Genomic DNA, 24425 nt, shown 5'->3' with positions numbered 1-24425 from the left:
GTGTGAACCGCATGAGTTTATTGCATTAATTGAACGCTTGCTGCCACCATGTGGAATTCTGAAAAAGCATTCCCATTCGTGCCCAATATTCAAGACTAAAACTTCTCAGACAAGAGAGACTTATCTTTTCAAGGTTAAGAAGATCGCTTGCCCATAAACATGTAGGCAGCCTTTCAAAGCTCGATGAGTATCATTACGCTTACAGATATTTATAATGAATAACTTGTTCAAGAACAGGTGGTAAAACGCACGAACACTCTGACATTTGATGTTCTACAAGCACTTTTGTCCTTGATGATTCAAGGTCAGAATGACCCAGACTCCTCTCACAGCCTCTTAAGCTCCAGAGCAGCGTGTAATGTGGTTGTGCTGCGCGTTGCTGTCGTGTGTCAAACTTGGAAAGTGTTTGTTCGTGACTTGCGTTCTCATTTAAGGCACAAAGTCCTGCGGGAACGTACCAGAGCTGTCGTAATGCTCGTGCTGATGCTTCTGTAGAAATGAGATGTGTTTCAGAGCCAATCTGATGTTGTGGAGAGAGTCCGAGGAGTACTAAACGCGCGTCACACGCGTAAATAAATAGGCGATTTACGCTTTGAGTAGCAGCGAATAAAACATTGCCTCGGGGAAGGTCATCGCAATGAGATTTTTCGGTTGATATTTGTGAGCTGATTTTGGAGGAGTGAGGGCGCATCTGACGTCGAGGAAATTTAGTTGCGTGGAGATTTTGGATACTGTTGCATACTCTCGATTCTTTCACAGGTAAGCTGCTTCCTGGATTTTTTGCTTCTTTTAAAATGTTTATGTTGATTGTGTAAAGTAAAACTGCAATTATTAATCTAACAGGTGCTTCACCGACAGTCAAGCGTTCAGTAAAGCGCAGTCTGTGCTTTTGTGCTTCATGCTCATTCGGTAAAACTAGTTATATTTTATGTTATCTGAAAAAATATCTATTTAAATCTAACAATGGCAGTCTATATTGCATGCTTATATAGTATCAGGTTTCTATTAACCTTTCAACCCATCATTTCGATCATCCATGTCACCTGAACTGAGAAATCAATATGCACCATTTCTTAATCAATGTTAACATGTGTAGGCTATATTAATCAAGATAATATGCGATTCCTGTTGGCATGATGATGAGCACCAAATCGATTTCTGTGATAAACTTTTAGAGTGCCGTTTTTAGTTCACATGTAGGCTATTATTCATTCATTCAATGCAGAGGTCTTAAAATCATTTGACATATTGATCCAGAGGCATTTCATCAGTGAAGGGGGAAAAAATGTAAAAATCATGAGTTTGTCTTGTATGTTTATTCTCATTATTTGAGGAAGTTAGCCAACAAGAAATATTTTTAAGGCGCAACCTGTGTGCGCATTTAAACCACATCCACTTAAATAATCATAATCATTAATGCTGAAATGGTTCTTTGTTAAGGTTCTATTCTGTTCTTTAGATTTTTTTATAAAAAAAAAGAGCTTGTAACCCAAAAAACGTAAAGTATTTTATTTTTTAAAGAAAAGAGTGCCCATCTAGTTCATTGGCATATTCGACATAATTATAGTTTTAATTTATGATATGAAAATCTGTTTCAATGAAATGAAGCTAGATATGGAGCTTAAATGATGCTGAACTTCCCCTATTTCTCCCCTGCAGTCAGCTTGACTTTTTTTGTCTGCTAAAATAGGAGCCGTTTCTCTGAGAGTGACAGCGCTCTTTGGATTGAGGACTTAAACACTGGGGCTGATGGCGGCGTCGGCACCCTCCTCCTCCTCCTCTTCTGGCGGCGATCCGGATCCCAACTCGACAAATTTACGGCCACCTTCCTCAAGTAGGTCCATCACCGATAAACCGCTATTTCACTCCGGCTATTTGCTTTGTGGCCAACGTCATTAATCTTGTCTGTGAGGCGAGAAAACGGCGCTATTCGCAACGCGTCAGGACCAACAAATCACCGCAGCATTGAGCGCGCCGCGGACCTCCGGCGCCAGCCGGCTAGCCAGACCAATGTCGTTGTCAACATAGGTGATGGCTTTTAAACACACCTGCTCAGAGGCAATTAGCGAAGACAGACGAGCAGCTAACTCTGATCCGTCATTATTCATTTTTTAAATACATTTTTTTTCATTGCTAGATGCACAGGTAACCTGCCACACACTATTGTTTAAAATGTATTATTAAAATTATTTATTATTATTTTTATTACTTATTTAGCTTATTATTATTATATTCCAAGACTATTTTATAGCTTAGGCATTGTATTAAGTAGCCTATATTTTCTCGGTTTAAAAGGAAAAAAGAGAACGAGTCTGTATAAGTGTATAATTATATGAAGTGTAGCTCTAATTGTTGGCACTCTAAAACGGTACTAATGGCTCGCTTCTCGCTTCAGTGTGCTTCTCTGTGATGGAAGAAGCACACAGCTCTGTTTATTTCCTTATGACCGGAACAGAAACTGCTTTTCAAAAATTAGACACGGCATATTGTGATTTCATGTATGTCTGTAGCTGCAGGGTAAATTCGCTTACATTCATTCTGAGCTCTGTTTTATTCATTTTTTAGATTAGCAGTTTATTTTAATACTTTATTTCTTATAGTGTTAATGTTCTTTTAAGAATTTTCAAAAGCGTAAAATCATCGCTATTTATTCAATTCCATTATTATACTCTTTATGCAGTCTTTTCAAAACAAGATGCCAACAAATTCGTCATACAGGCCTCTATATAAATTTAGAAATATAAAATTTCAAATAAGATTTCAAATAATCATTTTATGTTTTTATCTACCAAGCAAGGCAATTATTTACATCATAGTCTAAGAAAAGTAAATCAGAATTGCAGCTGAAATAGAAAACGATTTAATGCACCTGAGATGAATAGAGGAGAAGCCATTTGGAGAAGAATGGGACGGAATTGCTGGGAGACGCTGGGCGGCCGAGCTCTGGACCGACAGAGATAATGAGCTGCTAAATGGTGCTGAACTCGTAATAGCGCTGCCGAGGATTTGGGCCGCAGGGGCGGGACCGCGGCGGAGCTCCAAATGAACCTCTTGTCCTGATTTGGCCTGTATTAATGCTGAATTCTGTTCAGCTGCCACATTAATTTCATATTAGTAGCATAAAGGATGGCGCATTTACCGCTTCTGTAAATTTAGAAAGAGGGATTCGATTGTATTTTGTGGATAGGCGGGAACCATAATTATCGCTTTATTTGCCAGATTACTTTGCCGTTTTCTCCCCGTAGACTATGACTGGAGTGGAGTCGCGCATGGATGTACGAGGAAACTTGGAATGAAGATATGCGGTAAGTTGAAAAAATAAATATAATAAGTAAGCAGTGAACAATAATAAGACGGAATTGTTTAATCGTTCGTAGGCCTGAAATAGCTACTACACTCTTAAAAATAAAGGTTATTTTATTTGCACCATTGCTTCTATGAAGAACCTTGAACATCCATAGAACCTTTCAAGGTTCTTTATAGTTGAAAAAGGTTCTAAAATAGTTATCTTAGGAACTGTTCACTGTAAGGTTCTTTGGAGAACCAAAAATGGTTCTTCCATGGCACCTCTGCAAAAACACCCATTGGAACCTTTATTTTTAAGATTGTATGCCAACAATTTTGAAACACCACCTGGCACTGGGGTGCATAATATGTCTGTATTAATTGCTTTTTGAAAAGCAGACGTGTTAGCGCCCCCTTTTGGTAGGCTCTTGGTCACCTAATTGACAGTCAACAGCACCATAGCAATTACCTCTATTATGTACGCATGAATGGAGGAAAAGACTGAAAATGCGTTTCTTTTTAAAGAAAAAAATGAAGGTTGAGTATTTGACTCATCTGAAAGACTGAAAATGCACTGCATTAGCCTAAGTAGACTATTTAAGAAAAAACAACAACAACAACAACATTCTGAATAGAGAATTTGCTCAATGTTGCTTAAAGAAAATCCCTTCGAAAAGGTGCGGTTATTAAAGATAAAGAATAGCGATTGTTTTGTCCGGCATATAGTTAGAATGTTAGCATAGAGTTAGGATGTGAGCAGATAAATCTCTATGTGTCCCAAGAGAATTTATGCTCAGTGGAGATCTATTAAACGACGATCCGTCAAGCCTCTGTTTTGCAGCGATAACACAAGTCCTTTACATAATGCTTACTGATAAGAGGTGCTTTCCAAAGAAATGGTCGTTCATGAATTAGTCGTGCCAAGTCGGTTTATGGATGTGTTTCATTAGATACAGACGAATGAGAATATAAATAAAAAAATTCGATTATAAATAAGAGTACATATAAAACGACGGAGTAAAAGAAGAAATATAGGCTAGTCTATCCTTTCTAGAAAACGATTTAAATGAAATATTGCATCATTTACAATAGGTTCATTCGGCATACTTGAAATGTGGCGCTACCGTGGTAGAAGAAGAGCGTTCATAAGCACCGCTTGAATGATCCCATATCAGATGAGGAAGATGAGGATGAGGACAAAACCCGAAGAAGACAAAATGAAATAATCTGCAGTGGCGTTCAAATGCGGATGGAAAGCGTCTGCTGCTGTCTCGATGCAGAGTTTGTGTGTGTGTGTGTGTGTGTGTGTGTGTGTGTGTGTGTGTGTGTGTGTGTGTGTGTACCTGGTATTCATCACGTTGTGGGGACCAAATGTCCCCACAATGATAGGAATACCAGTGGATTTTGACCTTGTGGGGACATTTCTCAGGTCCTCATGAGGAAACAGGCTTATAAATCATGCACAATGAGTTTTTTTGTTGACGTAAAAGTGTGCACAATCTCCTGTGAGGGCTAGGTTTAGGTGTAGGGTAGGTGTAGGGCGATAGAAAGTACGGTTTGTACAGTATAAAAACCATTACGCCTATGGAATGTCCCCATAAAACATGTAAACCCAACATGTGTGTGTGTGTGTGTGTGTGTTTTGCTAAACTGGCGTTATGCTATAATTCCTCCCTAGTAAATACAGTGCGATAAGATCTTAAATTCTGCACTCATGTAGAACTGTAGTTATTTGTTTTTAAACGAAAGCACCGTGCGTTCAAGCTACAAAATTAAAGTACAATTATTTTATTTTTAACTGATTTTTATTATTAACTATGCCATTTTAAATTAAAGCAATTATGGTCCATATATCATCAACGCTAGCCTAGAATATAGTGGGTCTGGCTTGTCAGGCTACATCAACGCGGCATCAGATCAGCATCAGCAGCGCGTCCCCGCGCTCATGTCTGGGTCTCTGTGGTGTTGAGGGTTCACTGAGCATTTACAGTCCATCTAAATCACTGTTACACTGATGTCATCAGTGGTGACCTCCCCCCAGATAACCTGGACCATAAATACACATGAGTCGGACAGTAAGATCATCCTCACTGCTCCGAAGAGAAGAAGTTTAAAGATACTTTATTCTGTGTTCAATTACTTGCTGCAATGTTTGGAAATGGAGGCCGCTCATTTCAGTCTTCTTCTCTGTGCAATGATATAGGATTTTTACAGAAGAACAATAATGTTGACGACAAGGGCCGAATTGTCGGGTTTTTTAACGATCAGCAGCCTAGGAGCATTTTAACACGGGACAACGAGCGAGATTCTCGCTTCAGACGCACAGAGACTGACTTCTCCAATCTGTATGCAAGGGGTGAGTGATAAAAGCTGCTGTTTTACAGTATAATAAGCCTTATTCTCAAATGTCTATTTTCTGGTTAATTCAAAAGTGTCCATATTATAAAAAAAATATAGGCTACTTATATCATTCACTATGGGATTCTTTTTATTTTATTATACATATTTCTTCTGATATGCAGATAATCATGTTTTGGAATGAATTAAGAATGCTAAAAATTAAAAAATATGACATTTATGTAACATTATTTTTAATTTAAACATTCTGCTTTTCTTCTCATAATACCAACGGTTTAAATGAATGATTTTTTAATGCTTGAAGTAACTCTCTTATACTCTACATTTATTTAATCAAAAATACAATAACAATTGTAATATTTTAAAATATTTTTACAATTTAAAATTGCTGTTCTCTATGTGAATGTACTGTAAAATGACATGTATTCCTGTGATGTAAAGAGGAAATTTTCTGCATCATTACTTCAGTCTTCAGTGTCACATGATCCTTCAGAAATCATTCTAATATGCTGATTTGCAAGAAATATTTCTTATTATTATCAGTATTGAAAACAGTTGTGCTGCCTAATATTTTTCGTGGGAATTGTACATTCCCACTGTTTTTTCAAATTCATAAATGGAAAGTTCAAAAGAACAGCATTTATCCAAAACAGAATTATTTTATAATATTATATATTTGCTTTCAGTTTTAGTGAATTTAATGCATTCTTTTGAATGCATTAATACTTTTGAATTTACTTTAAATTTAAAGTAATAATTTCTTTCTTTATATCATCTGTGCTATCATGGGAATACATTTAATTTAAAAAAACATTTAAATAAAAAACAGTTATTTCTAATAATATTGTATATTATTACAGTTTTTACTGTATTTTAATCAATTAATGGCAGCCTTGGTGAGCGTAACTATTTTCAAAAACATAAAAAAGATGAGAAAAAAACATCTTAATTATTCCAAACCAGTATGTGTAATTTACATATTTTTATATTAATGATGAAAACTGTCAGAACAAATGGCAATTTGATTGACTCAAAAAGCTGTGCAACAAAATTGGTCACAGATCTACTTCCTGCCAAAAATGGAGACGAGTATACAATGCAGTTCCTGTTGGAGGTGGTGGACATCCTCACTAACTATGTGCGGAAGACTTTCGACAGATCCACAAAAGTGCTGGACTTCCATCATCCACACCAGCTGCTGGAAGGAATGGAGGGCTTCAATCTAGAGCTGTGTGATCAGCCAGAGAGCCTGGAGCAGATCCTGGTGGACTGCAGGGACACGCTTAAATACGGCGTCCGCACAGGTGACCCATACCTGCTCTTCCTGACCCATTCAATGAATCAGTCATTTTGACCCATTCAATGTTTTCCTGGCTACTGCTACAAATATACACATGCTACTTAAGACTGGTTTTGAGGTCCAGGGTCACATATGCTGTACAGTGATGGTCATGTCTCAGTTTCTTTCCTTCTTTCTCTTTCTCTGTAGGTCACCCAAGGTTTTTTAACCAGCTGTCTTCAGGTCTAGACATCATTGGTTTAGCTGGAGAGTGGCTGACCTCTACTGCCAACACTAACATGTGAGTTCAACTTTCCTTCCAGTTAGTTGTCATTTGTTGTGTTGAGTGAGTACATTATTTTGACAGTTCAGCAATCAGACCATTGAAGACTTTGTTTTTACACCGTTTAAGAAGTTTTACGGTGCTTGCAAGACAGAACAGTAAGAATATTTTTCAAACTTCCTAGACAGGGTCTAGGAAGCTTAAATGTACAGCCTCAATTCAAGCTACACTCCTAAAAATAAAGGTGCTTTAAAAGGTTCTTCACAGCGATGCCATAGAAGAACCATTTTAGGTCCCACAAAGAGCCATTCAGTCAAAAATTCTTTAAAGAACCATCTCTTTCTTACCTTTTTATAATCTGAAGAACCTTCTTTTAACTCAAAGAACCTTTTGTGAAACAGAAAGGTTCTTTAGATGTTAAAGGTTCTTTATGGAACCATTTAGACAATAAGGATTTTTCTATGGCATCGTGAAGCACCTTTATTTTTAAGAGTGTATTTCAGATTTAGCTTTACATCTGATATGATTTATAAGGATCTTATTGATTGATTGATTGATTGATTGATTGATTGATTGATTGATTGATTGATTGATTGATTGGTTGGTTGGTTGAATTTCAAAAACTCCTATTGATGTGATGTCAAACATTCAAACTGTAGCCACACTGTAAAAAGTGGTGACCTGTAGATCGGTTCAGAAATTAGTTAAATTAAACAATTAGATTAAAAAAATTTAATAAGTGAAATAATATGTTTGACTCAAATTGAACAAGTTACCATTTTAAGGAGACCATTTTTCACAGCAGCAGCAGTAAGATATACATTTTTGCATAGTCAGTCTATGTAAACATAAAGTCATCTTTACATTTCAAAGATTCATGCACAGATGACAGAAAACATAATTGTGCTGATGCAGTGTAGAATCACAGCCTGAAATTTAATTTAAATCTTATTAACACTAGAGTCAGAAAAAGCAAATAAAGTGTATTGCTGCTCTGCAAACCGAAGTCTTTGATAAAATGTAACATGACTGGCATGTACCTGCTTGTGGCAGCTCAGAATAACACACATTAGCTCTAATCAGAAAAGCTCCAGTGATATGTAACAGCATGCGGATGGACATGGCCAGAATGAAGAGTAACACCTCATTGGTCAAGACTAATTTACAGCTACACGCTGAGAAACAGTGCCAGCTGAGACTCTGACACAATCCACACCTCCACCCCCATCACTCCAGCCACACACCCATTCATCTGTCCATCAAACCATCCACCCGTTCATCTGTTCATCAAGCCATCCACCCATCTATTCTGTTCATCCTGAAGGTAGACTGGTATCTGTGAGTAATTTATTTGACATTTAGTGTTTAAAAATAGCAAAAATAATAGTGGTATTATAAAAGCAAATTATGCTTAAAAGAAAATGTACTTTTGCTATGTAGTTGCAAGGTTGTTGTGGTTGCTTTTATCTACATTATCTACAATGTTCTGATCTCTAGATAAGTCCAATGAGTTCTTTATTTTACACCTCTTACCAAAATGTGAGGTATTATGCAAGCCTGTAGCACAAAGGATGAGGAAGGTGCTACACACGCATTTTCGATGTTTAATGATATTTAAATGCTTGGTTTTATGATCAAAGCTCTGTAGTTTTGAAACCTACAATGCAATGCGCTACAAACTGACTAAAAACGAATGTATTTGAAATGTTCTTGAAATATTTAGTGGTGGCCAAAATTATTAGAACACTAGCATTGTCACAAGCTAAAACATGGTTTTAAGTCAGTTATTTCAATTTTTTTTTTTTTTTTTTTTTTGCTGTAGTGTGTCAGTAGGAAATATCAGTTTACATTTCCAAACATTTTTTCCAAATTTTGCCATTAATTGTAATAATCCAGTGAGATTTTTGTTTGCGCAAGGAGTCTGACAACAGCCAGTGCTCTACACTGACATCTGATCTCATCATCATCCACTTTTTCTGGAACAGTGTTCGGTGTAACGCATTACATCTAATGCAGGTTACATAATATTACTTTTTCCAAGTAATTAGTAAAGTAACACATTACGTTTTAATTGACAAGAAAATATCTGAGTTACTTTTTCAAATAAGTAGTGCCAGTTACTTTTCCCCTCATTTATTGATTATAAGCTCTCCTGTCCCATGTTGAGAGAAATTGTGAGTAAGATTGAGTTACTTTAGTTCTAGAATAAATGTGAAAATGCATCAATTCATCTCACTCACTAAAAAAACAGATACAGTATTCCTCAAAATGAATAAAAACAGTGAAATTCAACACAAACCTGCAATTATTAAATATGTTAAATAATACAAATATCCTTCATGTATTTAATCCCATTTTATTAACCAATGTCTTTGCTGCTGACATTCGATGATCCAATTCATCCATACTAATAAGCAAAAATTACTCAAGATAATCTAACATTTGTTTTCCTTTTTTTTAATTGCTGAAGAGTTGACATATTTTCTTCTGCGGTCTACTGTACTGACGTGAGGCTTTTGGTGCAAAAAGCTTTTACATTTGCCAAAAATAGATTTTAAAAGTAACGTAAAAGTACGTTACATTACTTTCCATAAAAAGTAATTAAGTAACATAATTAGTTACTTTTTTAAGGAGCAACTCAATATTGTAATGCATTACTTTTAAAAGTAACTTTCCCCAACACTGGTCTGGAATGACATCAAGAAACAGAACAAACTAAAACAGACTAAATCCAGATAAAACTGTGACAATGTCTCCAAGATGCTTCAAGAAACCTACCTACAAACCTACCTGGAGTACTGTTAAAGGTTTTAGGCACTTGTGTAAAAATGCTGTAAAATGGAGATGCTGTCAAAAATAATGCCATAAATAGATTTAGTTAATCAATTAACTTTTATTAACTAAATTAAATCAACATTTGGTGTGACTTTGCATTTTTGCTGCACTTGCGCATAGTTTTTCAGGTAGCTTTGCAGGTAGGTCTCTTGAAGCATTTTAGAGACGTTGCCACAGTTTTTCTGGATTTAGTCTGTCTCAGTTTCTTCAGTTTCTTCATGTGATTCCAGACAGACCCAATGAGGATGAGATCAGATGTCAGTGTGGAGCACTGGCTGATGTCAGACTCCTTGTTGCAAGCAAAAATCTCACTGGATTATTACAATTAATGGCAAAATTAATGTTTGGAAATAGGGGTGTGCGATATGACGATTTTTGATCGTGGACGATTAAAATGTCTCCACGATCTGCTTTTGAATAAATATCGTAGTATCGTGCTACAGTGTGCCTCCGTCTTAATATACTGTACATTCACTCACGGGACACTGCACTTATTCATATTCGCGATCACAAAAGTACATTATTTGAATGTGCTTCAAAGTCTTGCCGGTAAAATAACGCCATTTGGTCCGCGCGCTGTTCTGGCATGCGCTTCATGAGCGCGTAAACCTGAAGCACGTGCGCTAAAAGCCTGTCAAACAGCACCTGATTACTAAACTGAGCTATCTTTGGCGTTTAATTTGCTTATACTGTCAAAAACACGCAAGGATTACATATAAACACAGTCGGTTGTCTAAAGTGAAAGTAAACAGTTAAGAGAAAAACGGATGCGTGTCTGTATAGATGCGTGCAGCTCTGCGACAGAGCTAAACATGCTGTCGATTGTCATTAAAGGGACAGTACACCCAAAAATGTTGTCACTCACATGTCCTAAATCTCTATTAATTTTTTTTTCTTGTGCTTAACACAAAATAAGATATTTTGAAGAATGTGGGTAACAGTAGCTGGTCCCTACTGACTTAAAATAAATAAATAAAATATATGGAAGTAACTGGGGACCCAGCAACTGTTTGGTTACCCACATTATTCAAAATAAGTTTTATGTTCAGCATGTTTTATGCTTAAAAAAATGCGAGAGTGAGTAAATGATGACAGAATTGTCATTTTTGGGTGATGATACACTAATAAAACAAAACACAAAGGAAAATCACTCACTGCTCTTGACTGAAGAACTTCAATACAGTTGCTTTAAATGTTGCTTCTATGTATAATTTATGTATATAATGTATATAGTGTTTTATTTTTATATTTGTTAATTAAATTTCTTGAATGCTACTGATAAATACATGGACTGTACCTGAAAATTAAAGCACTGTTTGTTTTATTTGTATAGTATGTGTATTTGTAACATGTAGCTTATCTTTGTTCTTATTTTTTAAAAACAAAGAAAATAATGACAAAGATTTTTTGTCTTTGCCCACTTTGGCTTAAATATCTGCCATTCTTTTTATTTTATATTTTGTTACCTTGTAAGGTTTTGGTTTTAAAATAGAAAAATTAATTTGGCTGTACTACTCAGACAAAGAATCGTGATAAAATCGTGAATCGTGATATTTCTTGAAAAAATCGTGATATGATATTTTTACCATATCGCCCACCCCTATTTGGAAATGTAAACAGATATTTCCTGCTGACACACTACAGCAAAAGATAGAAATAACTGACTTAAAACCATTTTTAGCTGCTGAAAATACTGCTCTAATCATTTTAGCCACCACTGTATATTTCAAGAACATTTCAAATTCGTCAGTTTTTAGAACGTTTAAGAACTCTCTATGATCAAGGAATACTAAAACCAACCATGCCAGTCCTTTAAAAAAAACTATACTGCTGTATAGTTCGGTCTAATGACTCTAATGTCAGATTATAAAAGTTTAATTCTGCTGTCTTAGTGTTTTTATGGGTCTGTTGGGATCTTCTTCATTTACATAAGGACAGCAGCAGTGAGTCCCCTGGTCCTGTTTGACCTCTGAGGGTCAGAGATTTTATGATGTCTTTCACAGTCCATGCCCAAATACTCCTTTGATCAATAAAAGATTTACTCCACATCCTCAGATTTACTTCCCTCATTCCCAAATGACCGAACCTTTGGATTTTAGGGGCTGTATTGTGTGACACTGCTGCTTAATGCCTATAATGGCCAACAGTCAGTTTTATGACTGAACTGATGGTGCCATAAAAGCAGCAAATTAACACTAAGAAAATGACATCAAATCTGATCCAGATCTATTGTAAAATGCCTTGTTTTCTTCATGAAGTACTTTAGAGTGAGCACATACAGAAGTTTGTATGTAAAGAAGTATGTATCAGGTACTGTATAGGCACACTTTTTGCCTTAATGAATATTGTGCATCTTTAAAATCTTGTATGGAAAGACAATGAACATTTCCACCATTATTGTCCAGCAAAATTAACATTTTGTTCATTTATTTGAGCAAAACCTAAAGTGAAATAAGTATGAAGCATAATACAACTCAAAGAATGACAAAACATCAATAGTTTATTAAGTGAAATTATTGTTCTATTGCATTTACCCAACAGCTACTACAAAACAGTCATTTGGAAGACAGAATACACATGCAAAAATACTTTTTTGAATTTTAAACAAAAATATAAAACCTCTGCTAGAGATTCTTTAATTGGACCTTTGCCCTGGTCTCCTCTGCAGTATATGATTTCACCTTCTCGTGTTTGCACATGTTCACATGTCTCTAAATGATATGTCAGTATTGTTTATATTGATTAGACAGAACTGCATGAGCGCTTGACATTTGCATGTACTAATGAGCTGCTCATCATTACTAATCACCGTGGATGATTATTGACTGGTGCTAATAGGTTGAAGATGCCTCCAGTGGGCTTCGTCCCATCACAATGATTCTGTGATGGATTGAACATACTGACATGAATACAGATAGTTAGTGAATTACCTCCTGCTGTCAGGACACTCATTATTGTGGGACAAGTAGAAATGAGGTGTGTGTGTGTGTGTGTGTGTGTGTGTGTGTGTGTGTGTGTGTGTGTGTGTGTGTGTGTGTGTGTGTGTGTGTGTGTGTGTGTGTGTGTGTGTGTGTGTGTACCTGGTATTCATCACGTTATGGGGACCAAATGTCCCCACAAGGATAGTAATACCAGTAGATTTTGACCTTGTGGGGACATTTCTCAGGTCCCCATGAGGAAACAGGCTTATAAATCATGCACAATGAGTTTTTTTGAGGAAGTAAAAGTTTGCACAATCTCCTGTGAGGGCTAGGTTTAGGTGTAGGGTAGGTGTAGGGCGATAGAAAGTACGGTTTGTACAGTATGAAAACCATTACGCCTATGGAATGTCCCCATAAAACATGTAAACCCAACGTGTGTGTGTGTGTGTGTGTGTGTGTGTGTGTGTGTGTGTGTGTGTGTGTGTGTGTGTGTGTGTACCTGGTATTCATCAAGTTGTGGGGACCAAATGTCCCCACAAGGATAGGAATACCGGTAGATTTTGACCTTGTGGGGACATTTCTCAGGCCCCCATGAGGAAACAGGCTTATAAATCATGCACAATGAGTTTTTTTGAGTAAGTAAAAGTATGCACAATCTCCTGTGAGGGCTAGGTTTAGGTGTAGGGTAGGTGTAGGGCCATAGAAAGTACGGTTTGTACAGTATAAAAACCATTACGCCTGTGGAATGTCCCCATAAATAAAACATGTAAACCCAACATGTGTGTGTGTGTGTGTGTGTGTGTGTGTGTGTGTGTGTGTGTGTGTGTGTGTGTGTGTGTGTGTGTGTGTGTGTGTGTGTGTGTGTGTTTACAGGTTCACATACGAGATTGCACCAGTATTTGTACTGATGGAACAACTCACTCTGAAGAAAATGCGAGAGATCGTTGGCTGGCCAAATGGAGAGGGCGATGGCATTTTCTCACCAGGTGTGGTCATGTAAACAACAGAATAATGAAAAATTCTAGATTAACGGTTAATGTTTAATGTAAAACTCCAATGGCTGATGTTTTCATCTCAACAACTGGTGGCTGCACAGATTCACAAACAAAAAATGTTGTAAGTAAACTGTAACTCTCTTGATGTTTGCATTCCATTTCCATGTAGTAGTAATACAAATTATTCTAAAGCTTTTTTTTTTTTTTTTACAATGAACAGAGCCTTACAAACCCACAGTGAGCAAGGCTAATGGCAAAAACTCATGTTTTAAATAGGAAAAGGAAGAAACTTTAGGAGAAGCCCAGAGTGCATGGATCTGGTCTAGACATCTTCTTCTAGCTGCCATGTTATTACAGATTTTTGCAGAAAATCATAAATGCATGTATGCACAAATATTATTTTTGACCCAATATAATCTAGCCACAGCCACATTAACACTGAAAGCCTGAACAAATCTTTGTAATGAAATGGTATATTGAACAAAATAAAAAAATTATCTGTTCAAATATGATACACCAGGCTTTGTAGCTCATAGAGCATATGGAGCTCGAATGGAGAAAAACAGATTAAAATTTTATTCAGAGGCCCAAACTGGGCAAAATATACAATTTGGTGCAGTTACTGATGTTTATATGGCCATTTATATAATTAAAAGGCATGTAGTAGATTGTGTGCAATGTTTCAGAAATGTTGTGCATCAGCTATGATTTACAAAGCTTTATAGGGTTGATGACAGATCTACTAAATGTAGTAAAATGTGTGTTCTTGCAGGAGGAGCAATCTCAAACATGTACAGCGTGATGGTGGCACGGTATAAACACTACCCTGAGGTTAAAATCAAAGGCATGGCAGCGGCTCCCAGACTGGTGCTGTTCACCTCAGAACATGTAGGTCATTTACTCCTTTTCTTTCTTCACTTTCTTTCTGCTCCTTCCTTCAGTGTATAGTGAGGGGAAAAAATATTTGATCCCCTGCTAGTTTTGTATGTTTGCCCACTTACAAAGAAATGATCAGTCTATAATTTTAATGGTAGAGAGATAGAATAACAACAACGAAAAAATCCAGAAAAATGCATTTCAAAAAAGTCATAAATTGATTTGCATTTTAAAGAGTGAAATAAGTATTTGGTCCCCTATCAATCAGCAAGATTTCTGACTCTCAGGTGTCTTTTATACAGGCAATGAGCTGAGATTAGGAGCACTCTCTTAAAGGAAGTGCTCCTAATCTCAGTTTGTTAACTGAATAAAAGACACCTGTCGACAGAAGCAATCAATCAATCAGATTCCAAACTCTCCACCATGGCCAAGACCAAAGAGCTGTCCAAGGATGTCAGGGACAAGATTGTAGACCTACACGAGGCTGAAATGGGCTACAAGACCATCGCCAAGCAGCTTGGTGAGAAGGTGAACAGTTGGTGCGATAATTTGCAAAACGGAAGAAACAAAAAAATAACTGTCAATCCCAAATCTGTCAATGGGTCGTGGATGGGTATTCCAGCATGACAATGACCCAAAACACACGGCCAAGGCAACAAAGGAGTGGTTCAAGAAGAAGCACATTAAAGTCCTGCAGTGGCCTAGCCAGTCTCTAGATCTTAATCCCATAGAAAGTCTGTGGAGGGAGCTGAAGGTTTGAGTTGCCAAACGTCAGCCTCAAAACCTTAATGACTTGGAAAGGATCTGCAAAGAGGAGTGGGACAAAATCCCTCCTGAGATGTGTGCAAACCTGGTGGCCAACTACAAGAAACGTCTGACCTTTGTGATTAGCAACAACAGTTTTGCCACCAAGTACTAAGTCATGTTTTACTTATTTCACTCATTAAAATGCAAATTAATGTTTTAACTTTATTGAAATTTTTCAGGATTTTTTTTTTCGTTCTTATTCTGCCTCTCACTGTTCAAATACACCTACCATAAAATTATAGACTGATCTTTTTTTTTTTTTTTTGTCAGTGGGAAAACATACAAAATCATCAGGGGATAAAATATTTCCCCCCTCACTTTATATATATATTTAAATATAACTGCAGTTAAATGCTTATGATTTGAGAGCCTGAAAAAGTTATCACTCACTTTGCATTGTTAGTATCAAATCTTCCAAAAATCAATAATGGGACAAAATAGGAAAATTCTGTCATTTATTCATCTGTATTTTCTTTCTTGCTGAAATTCATAAGAAAATATTTTGCAGAATATCCTAGTGTCTCTTTTTCATACAATGAAATCTCTAAAACTGACAAAACAAGCTCCAAACAGTAGCCCATAAAAATTGTGCATTATATTGTAAGTCTTCTAAAACCATACGCTAGCTTTTTGCGAGACCAAAATTGAACCCATTATTTACTGTAAACCTTCTCCATGTTTCTTCAGTCGAAAAGAAATTAAGGTTTTTGAGGAAAACATTTTAGGATTTTTCTCCATATAGTAGACTTCAGTGGAAGCCAATGGGTCAAAGGTCCAAACTGCAGTTTCAGTGCATCTTCACAGGGCTTTACACAATCCTAGCCAAGGAATAAGGGTCATATCTAGCAAAATGATTGGTCATTTTCTAAAAAAAAATTACAATTTATAAACTTTTTTATTCACAAATACTCATCTTGCACTATAGCTTTGGGATGCACATGCATATCTTAGATTGTGTTTCTTCATGTGTCTTCTCTGTCAGTTTTGAAGCTTTGAATCTAATTAAATGTACAAACTAGCACTTACCAGTCCATTACAATGTTGTTCCCAGAGTCACTACTCCATAAAGAAGGCCAGTGCAGTGCTGGGTTTCGGCACAGAGAATCTGATCTTGCTGAAGACAGATGAGAGGTAAGTGGAAGCTCTCTGTGTCTGTGCTTTTGTGGACCGTCCCATCAACAATAGTCTTTGCGTGTCTTTGTTAGAGGTAGAGTGATTCCAGCTGATCTGGAGGCCAAAGTCATTGATGCCAAACAGAAGGTGAGTCTCCAGCGCACAAGAATAAACTCTTCAATGCGAACCAAAAGACTTTAACATTATATGAGGCTATTGAGACAATGTCTTACTATCCTTGTGTGAAGTTATAATCCAGTCTTGAAATCTCTTGCTGTCCAGGGGTTTGTGCCAATGTTCGTGAATGCTACAGCTGGATCTACAGTGTATGGAGCCTTTGATCCAATTAATGAAATCGCCGATATCTGTGAGAAATACAACATATGGCTTCATGTGGATGTACGTTTGTGATTATTTTATTATTCACTATAACAGACCTATTTTAGTGAAACCAGTTTTTTGGAGCTGATGGTGTGAATGTGTTTTTGAAGGGAGCATGGGGTGGAGGTTTGCTGATGTCTAGAAAACACAGACACAAACTGAATGGCGTTGAGAGGTATGGTACATTGCACTATGCTTCAGAGCATAGTTTTTTTTTTCCAATGTTAATTGCAGTTAATAGAATTAATTGTCCAAAAACATTACATTCAGTTCATGCAGTTGACTAGATTTTTATTTTTATTTTTGCACTGCAGACATGCAACATAAAACTAAAATATAATGATTTTCCAAAAGAGGTGCAAATTTCAAATTTCTAAATGTTATAATTATTGCTAAGCACCTGCTAAGCCTCTATAAGAAACTACACATGTGTGAGAACAGCGTGTTCTGATCAGTGATGTTTCTGCAGAGCAAACTCTGTCACATGGAACCCGCACAAGATGATGGGCGTTCCACTACAGTGCTCCGCTATTCTGGTCCGAGAGAAGGTAAGAGGAAAAGAGAGAAATGGGGGTATCAGAGTAAATGAGTCTGAATAGCAATGGAATGGAGAAGAATTCAGTAATAGAATGCAAAGGAAACTAAGTGAGGACAAGAGGACAATAGCGGTGGAGAAAACGAATCAAAAGAGAGAAGGCTTCTATCGGAAATGTTATTATGTATATGTGTCTCAACTCAGTGTTCCTCCTGTCTCATTGGGTTTGTGTGTGTGTGTGTGTGTGTGTGTGTGTGTGTGTGTGTGTGTGTGTGTGTGTGTGTGTGTGTGTGTGTGTGTGTGTACCTGGTATTCATCACGTTGTGGGGACCAAATGTCCCCACAAGGATAGGAATACCAGTAGATTTTGACCTTGTGGGGACATTTCTTAGGTCCCCATGAGGAAACAGGCTTATAAATCATGCACAATGAGTTTTTTTGAGGAAGTAAAAGTGTGCACAATCTCCTGTCAGGGCTAGGTTTAGGTGTAGGGTAGGTGTAGGGCGATAGAAAGTACGGTTTGTACAGTATAAAAACCATTACGCCTATGGAATGTCCCCATAAAACATGTAAACCCAACATGTGTGTGTGTGTGTGTGTGTGTGTGTGTGTGTGTGTGTGTGTGTGTGTGTGTGTGTGTGTGTGTGTGTGTGTGTGTGTGTGTGTGTGTGTGTGTGTGTGTGTGTGCCTGGTATTCATCACGTTGTGGGGACCAAATGTCCCCACAAGGATAGGAATACCAGTAGATTTTGACCTTGTGGGGACATTTCTCAGGTCCCCATGAGGAAACAGGCTTATAAATCATGCACAATGAGTTTTTTGATGAAGTAAAAGTATGCACAATCTCCTGTGAGGGCTAGGTTTAGGTGTAGGGTAGGTGTAGGGCGATAGAAAGTACGGTTTGTACAGTATAAAAACCATTACGCCTATGGAATGTCCCCATAAAACATGTAAACCCAACATGTGTGTGTGTGTGTGTGTGTGTGTGTGTGTGTTCAGGGTCTTCTGCAGGGCTGCAACTCCATGTGTGCTGGGTATCTCTTTCAGCCGGATAAGCAGTATGATGTCACCTATGACACAGGGGACAAGGCCATACAGTGTGGCCGCCATGTAGACATCTTCAAATTCTGGCTCATGTGGAAGTCAAAGGTGTGTGTGCACATCCATGAGATCAGAACATCAGTGTTTGATAATGTATTACTCATGAATGAATCAAATGCAAGATGTGAAAGTCATGTTTTTAATGGACTGATGTAAAACGAATTGGATTGGTTGAATGGGTGATGAATGCATTGGGTGGATGGATGAATGAATGGGAGAAAGGAAGGATGGATGAATGGTTGGATGAATGGGTTGATGGCTAGATTATGGATAAATGGATGGATGATGGAATAATTGATAAATGGATGAATATATGGATGGATGAACAGTTAGATGGATGATGGATGGATAGATGAATAGTTAATGAGAAGATAATGAATAAATGGGTGGACGTTGAATGGTTGTGTGTATGAAAGTGTGGGTGGATTGATGGAAAGATGCATGAACAGTTGGAATTAATGTTGGATGGATGGATGGATGGATGGATGGATAGATTAAAGAATGGATGGAAAATTTATTGGATGATGGATTAATTGATGAATGGATGGATGGATGGATGAACAGTTGGAATTAATGATGGATGGTTAAAAAGAATGGTGGAAGATTAATGATTACATGTTTGAAGTGGTGGATGGATGGCTGGACGGATAGATGGATGGATGGACGCATGGATGATGGATTAATAGTTGGATGATGGATGGATGGATGGTTGGATGAATGATGGATGAATGGGTTGATCGCTAGACTATGGATGAATAGTTGGATGGATGATGGATTAATTAATAATATGGAATAATTAATTAATAATATGGAATAATTAATTGATGAATGGATGAATAGATGGATGAACAATTAGATGGATGATGGATAAATGGGTGGAAGTTGAATGGTTGTATATATGAAGGGGAGGGTGGACGGATGATAGATGCATGAATAGATGGATGGATGAATGATTAGATGGATGATGCATGGATGATGGTTAAAAGGGGCTGAAGTTGAACGGTTCTATGTATGAAGGGGTGGATGGATGAATGGAATATTAAATTGATGATGGGTTAATTGATGAATGGATGAATAGATGGATGATGGATGGATGAATAGTTAGTTGCTTGGATGGATGAACAGTTGGAATTAATGATGGATGTTAGAAGAATGGGTGGAAGATGAACGATTGCATGTTTAAAGGGGTGGATGGGCGATGGATAAATAGTTGGATGTTGAATGGATGGACGGATGGATGGATGGATGGATGGATGAACAGTTGGAATTAAAGGAGAACTCCGGTGTGATTTTGACCTGAAGTGTATTGAATCATGATACCGAGTGTGAACGTACCTTGCATATCTCATCTCGGTTTGTGTCCAGCTGTCCGAAATCTGGGGTCAGTTAGCCGATGCTCACAACAGGTTGTCAGTGAGAGTCAACAGGGCATCGGAATAGCCATGTAAATAAATCACTGTTTTACGCCATTTACGAGGCACAAAGTAGCTCCACACTTCATTGGTAGACTTCCAAGGGCCCTGACATTTAAAACGAGACATTGAGAACTCAGAAAAAGCACCGGTAATTTGTTTACAAGAAGATTTATACAGACAGTACCTGGAAAAGAAAATCCGGTCGCCGCCATCTTAAATGTAGTCACGATAAGTCGAGTGTCGAGCACGAAGGAAACTACATCGGCTATTCCGATGCCCTGTTGACTCTCACTGACAACCTGTTGTGAGCATCGGCTAACTGACCCCAGATTTCGGACAGCTGGACACAAACCGAGATGAGATATGCAAGGTACGTTCACACTCGGTATCATGATTCAATACACTTCAGGTCAAAATCACACCGGAGTTCTCCTTTAATAACGGATGGTTGGAAGAATCGGTGGAAGATGAAAGGTTACATGTTTGAAGGGGTGGATGGATGATGGATTAATAGTTGGATGATTGATGGATGGATAAATTAATGGTTGGATGAATGAAGGATGAATGGGTTGATCGCTAGACTATGGATGAATAGTTGATAGTGGATGAATGAAAGATTAACTGATGAAAGGATGAATATATGGATGGATGAACAGTTAGATGGATGATGGATGGATGAATAGTTGGATAGATGATGGATAAATGGGTGAAACAAACAGTTGTATGTATGAATAGATGGTTGGATGAATGATTAGATGGATGATGGATTAATGGGTGGAAATTGAACAGTTGTAGCATGGAGTGGACAGATGGATGGATGGACTAACAGTTAAATGGATAAATGGGTTGATGGATGGATGTTGGATGTATCTTTACTGTATTGTCATGTGTAGAATTAATGTCGATCCAACACAAAGATGTCTGTGTAGATTATCAATTGTCATGTAATGAATCTGCTGTCTTTAATAGGGCACTATAGGCTTTGAGAAGCACATTGACAGATGTCTGGAGCTCTCTGAGTATCTCTACCACAAGATAAAGAACCGAGAAGGATATCAGATGGTGTTTCAAGGGGAGGTGAGTGAAAACAGTCACAACAGAGTTTACCATCACATGTCAGTCACATACTCTAGTATTATTCAGATTCATACCTTTTTAATGCTGCCCTTCTTTCTGTATTATAGCCCCAGCACACCAATGTGTGTTTCTGGTACATTCCTCCAAGCCTGCGACTGTTGCCAGATGGAGAGGAGAAAAGACAACGTCTTCATAAGGTGAGATGATACTCAGACTCACTCTTTCTTAGTCAACATAAGCTGCTCTTATGTAACTGATAACATATTTCACCACTAGCCAGGTTACCTTAAGCATCTGTCCTGTGCCTTCTATCTAGGTTGCCCCCAAGATCAAGGCAATGATGATGGAGTGTGGGACGACAATGGTGGGCTACCAGCCTCAAGGTGATAAGGTCAACTTCTTCAGAATGGTCGTCTCTAATGCGGCTGTAACCAGGTCTGACATTGACTTCCTGATCGATGAGATAGAAAGACTGGGACAGGATTTATAGAGCACACAGGTTGGCAAGTCTGTAGATGTTAGTAAATTCTGTAGAGGTATAGCAAATGGAGAAGACATTCTGAAGTATTGTATCAGCTGGACATTCCAGAGTATTAGACCAATGAGGTGCTCTAGAATAATGAACCTCTCGGATATTCTAGAATGTTCCACTAAGAAACTGGACATTCCAGAATGCAGAGATAGTGAGCTCTTCAAGCTATAATTTCATAATGAAGGATCAGATTTCCTCCTATGACATTATATGTCTTGTTTCCTGTTCTGTTCTTTCTTTGGTAACACTTACAATAAGGTTTATTTCTTAACATTTGTTACTACATTCGTTAACATAAAAATTACATTTTGTTTATTGTTTGTTAATGTTATACTAACAGGCTGTTGAAAGCTTGAATCCGATTGGTTGATGAACATTTTAAGGTGTGCAGTTATTTTAGGAAAACACACAGCTTACTTACACACAGCTAATTATTATTATTATTATTTTTTTTTTTTTATTTTTTTTTTTGTCAGTGCTGCCCTAAAACTTTAACAGTTAAATGAAAAGCTACATGACATTTCTCAGTAGCAAAATGAACCTGACAAACGGTAACGCTGCTCTTCTTGAAGCTGTTAAACTTACAGCCCTTAAATCACCTCCTCGAGTGTGCATTATTTGCTAATAATTCAACAGCCCATTGTCAGTTATTCCTTACTCAATGCACTAACTCACTGTTAATTACTGAGACCTTGTTGTAGAGTGTTACCCTTTATTTTAACAGGAAATATTATACTCACTATACAGCACAACTATACATTAACTGTACATTAAAGAAATGTTCATGGTTCAATACAAGCTCTATGACTGTGTCTTTGATACTCTGTTGATTACCACAGAATTTAAAAATATTTTGTCCCTCACTTTCTACAAAAAAGCAAAAATTGTGCTTACAATATTGCAATATCTCACTGTATTAATAGTCACAATTACGATTGAGAAACCTGCAGCTCATATATCACACAAGACATGAACGTCTTGCCCCGTAGACATACATTGTGCAATAATTTAAACACAATACTTTTGTACAAACTAAGGGACATAGAACATGACTTTTCAACCGTGAACATTTCCTTTAAAACCCAGAACTGCTCTGAATTCTCAATAAAAATAAGACTTTAAGAGTTTACTGTAACATACCACCATCTTAGAGCCATCTGGACCGTCTGTGTGATTGCACAAATGCATAACTTCTTAGCTGTTATGTAATGAAGATCATTTGAAGTGTGTACCATTGTACCAAGTACTGTATTGCCACGCTGTGTTTTTAGAATTTATGACTCTTTGTGTAAATTGTGATTGTTTGTGACAAACATATATCACATAGTTTTACAGTAAGAAATGTTTGAATAGTGGTAATTCAATAGGTATATTATTTATATCACAAGAACAATTCTGTGACAGAGATTATTCCTCTATTTGTAACCTCCAAGTATTTTCATTTGTATTTTGAGAGACAATATTTATCTATATTGTTTAAAAAAAATAGTGCATTAGAGATTTGAATTCATTTATTAACCAAAGACATGGAACAAAAAAATGACATTTCATTGTCAATCTACACACCTGTAACACTCTGCTACATTATATGGCCAGAAGTATGTGAACATCTCATTCAAATTAATGGGTTTTGCTATTCCAGTAATTCCAGTGAAGCCCAGACTTGAACCCCATTAACATCAGTTGACCCTCATCCAACATCAGTGCCTTTGGCCATATAGTGTATCTAACTTAGTGTAAGAAATGAATGTCTAACTTAGGATATCAATATAACAGAGCATTTTCTAACCATAGTGCAATGAATGCTGTAGCTGAGATTTAGTCACTGGTATACATGAATTAATATTAAAAAAGTTTAAAAAGGAAGAAAAAATCTAAAATAAAGTCTCTTAACTTTCATTAAGAGAAAAGCACAGCGACGTCACAGCGATGATCCTCTGAAAAGGGAGATGTATTTTATTAGCAGCTCTTTGTAGTATTAGTAATTAGGTTTGATTTCTTCAGTATAGACCAAACACAATTTCACATTCCTAAAGTAACAAACTATGCTAATATTTTGTGTACGCTATGCTTACTTCAGTCTGCACAGTAGATGTAAAGCTAATGATCTCTAGATTGAAGGGCCTGAGTGTTTACTACTTAGAAAATGTGCATTTTAACTGGCTTGCAGTATGTGCAATATTGCTGTTCACTGTCACCAGTACAAATAAACACTCAGCTTGAAAAATCTGGATTTCTTTTGTGTGTATTTATAAAAGAAAGGAATGATGGTTGTCGTGTATCAATAAACAGAATGCTGGAATAAGTGTTGCCAAATAGACTGAGAATAGAGCAATGCTTAGAACCCAGACAGCAGCTGACTCTGTGCCGGATCCGTTTTTTAACAGGCAAATCCGCATAACAGTCACATCCGTTTCAGTGCTTTAACATGGATTCAGCCCAAGCCTGGATTTCAGTGGGTGTGAACAACAGTCACAGAGCAAATCTGGGCCGAGTCCATCTGGGCATGGTACTGGACCAGATCCGCCCCATATCTGGGACAGATCATTAAAAAAGAAATCCACATCTGGCCCGGAGCTGGCCCGGTTCTGGTTCAGATGTGGAAAAATGAATCCGTGCCAGTATTGGCCCG

At 37.3% G+C, this 24425-nt stretch overlaps 1 protein-coding gene across 1 annotated transcript; it reads left to right on the top strand.

Annotated features, from left to right (window-relative positions):
* The first annotated feature begins 268 nt into the window (after positions 1-268).
* On the top strand, positions 269-24020 carry gad1a (glutamate decarboxylase 1a). The gene is made up of 17 exons (XM_073845702.1): positions 269-759; positions 1691-1834; positions 3246-3305; positions 5489-5641; positions 6705-6947; positions 7133-7223; positions 13835-13947; positions 14729-14844; positions 16691-16770; positions 16845-16899; positions 17035-17151; positions 17244-17308; positions 17603-17681; positions 18668-18817; positions 21154-21261; positions 21369-21458; positions 21578-24020. Exons 2-17 carry the CDS (start codon positions 1750-1752, stop codon positions 21749-21751), a joined length of 1779 nt encoding a protein of 592 aa, XP_073701803.1. The 5' UTR covers positions 269-759; positions 1691-1749; the 3' UTR covers positions 21752-24020.
* The last annotated feature ends 405 nt before the right edge of the window (positions 24021-24425 follow it).

Source organism: Garra rufa, chromosome 8 (assembly GCF_049309525.1).
Source record: "Garra rufa chromosome 8, GarRuf1.0, whole genome shotgun sequence".
Classification (NCBI taxonomy): Eukaryota; Metazoa; Chordata; class Actinopteri; order Cypriniformes; family Cyprinidae; genus Garra; species Garra rufa.
Note: the sequence above shows the minus strand (reverse complement) of the source record. Positions and strands in the feature narration are given on the sequence as shown.

Excerpts from the sequence above, each read along its gene's own strand:
- gad1a (XM_073845702.1), top strand. The coding sequence starts at position 1,750 with ATGGCGGCGTCGGCACCCTCCTCCTCCTCCTCTTCTGGCGGCGATCCG. Across the intron at positions 14,845-16,690 it reads TGCTGTTCACCTCAGAACAT|AGTCACTACTCCATAAAGAA; the intron begins GTAGGTCATTTA and ends TGTTGTTCCCAG. Across the intron at positions 17,309-17,602 it reads AAACTGAATGGCGTTGAGAG|AGCAAACTCTGTCACATGGA; the intron begins GTATGGTACATT and ends ATGTTTCTGCAG.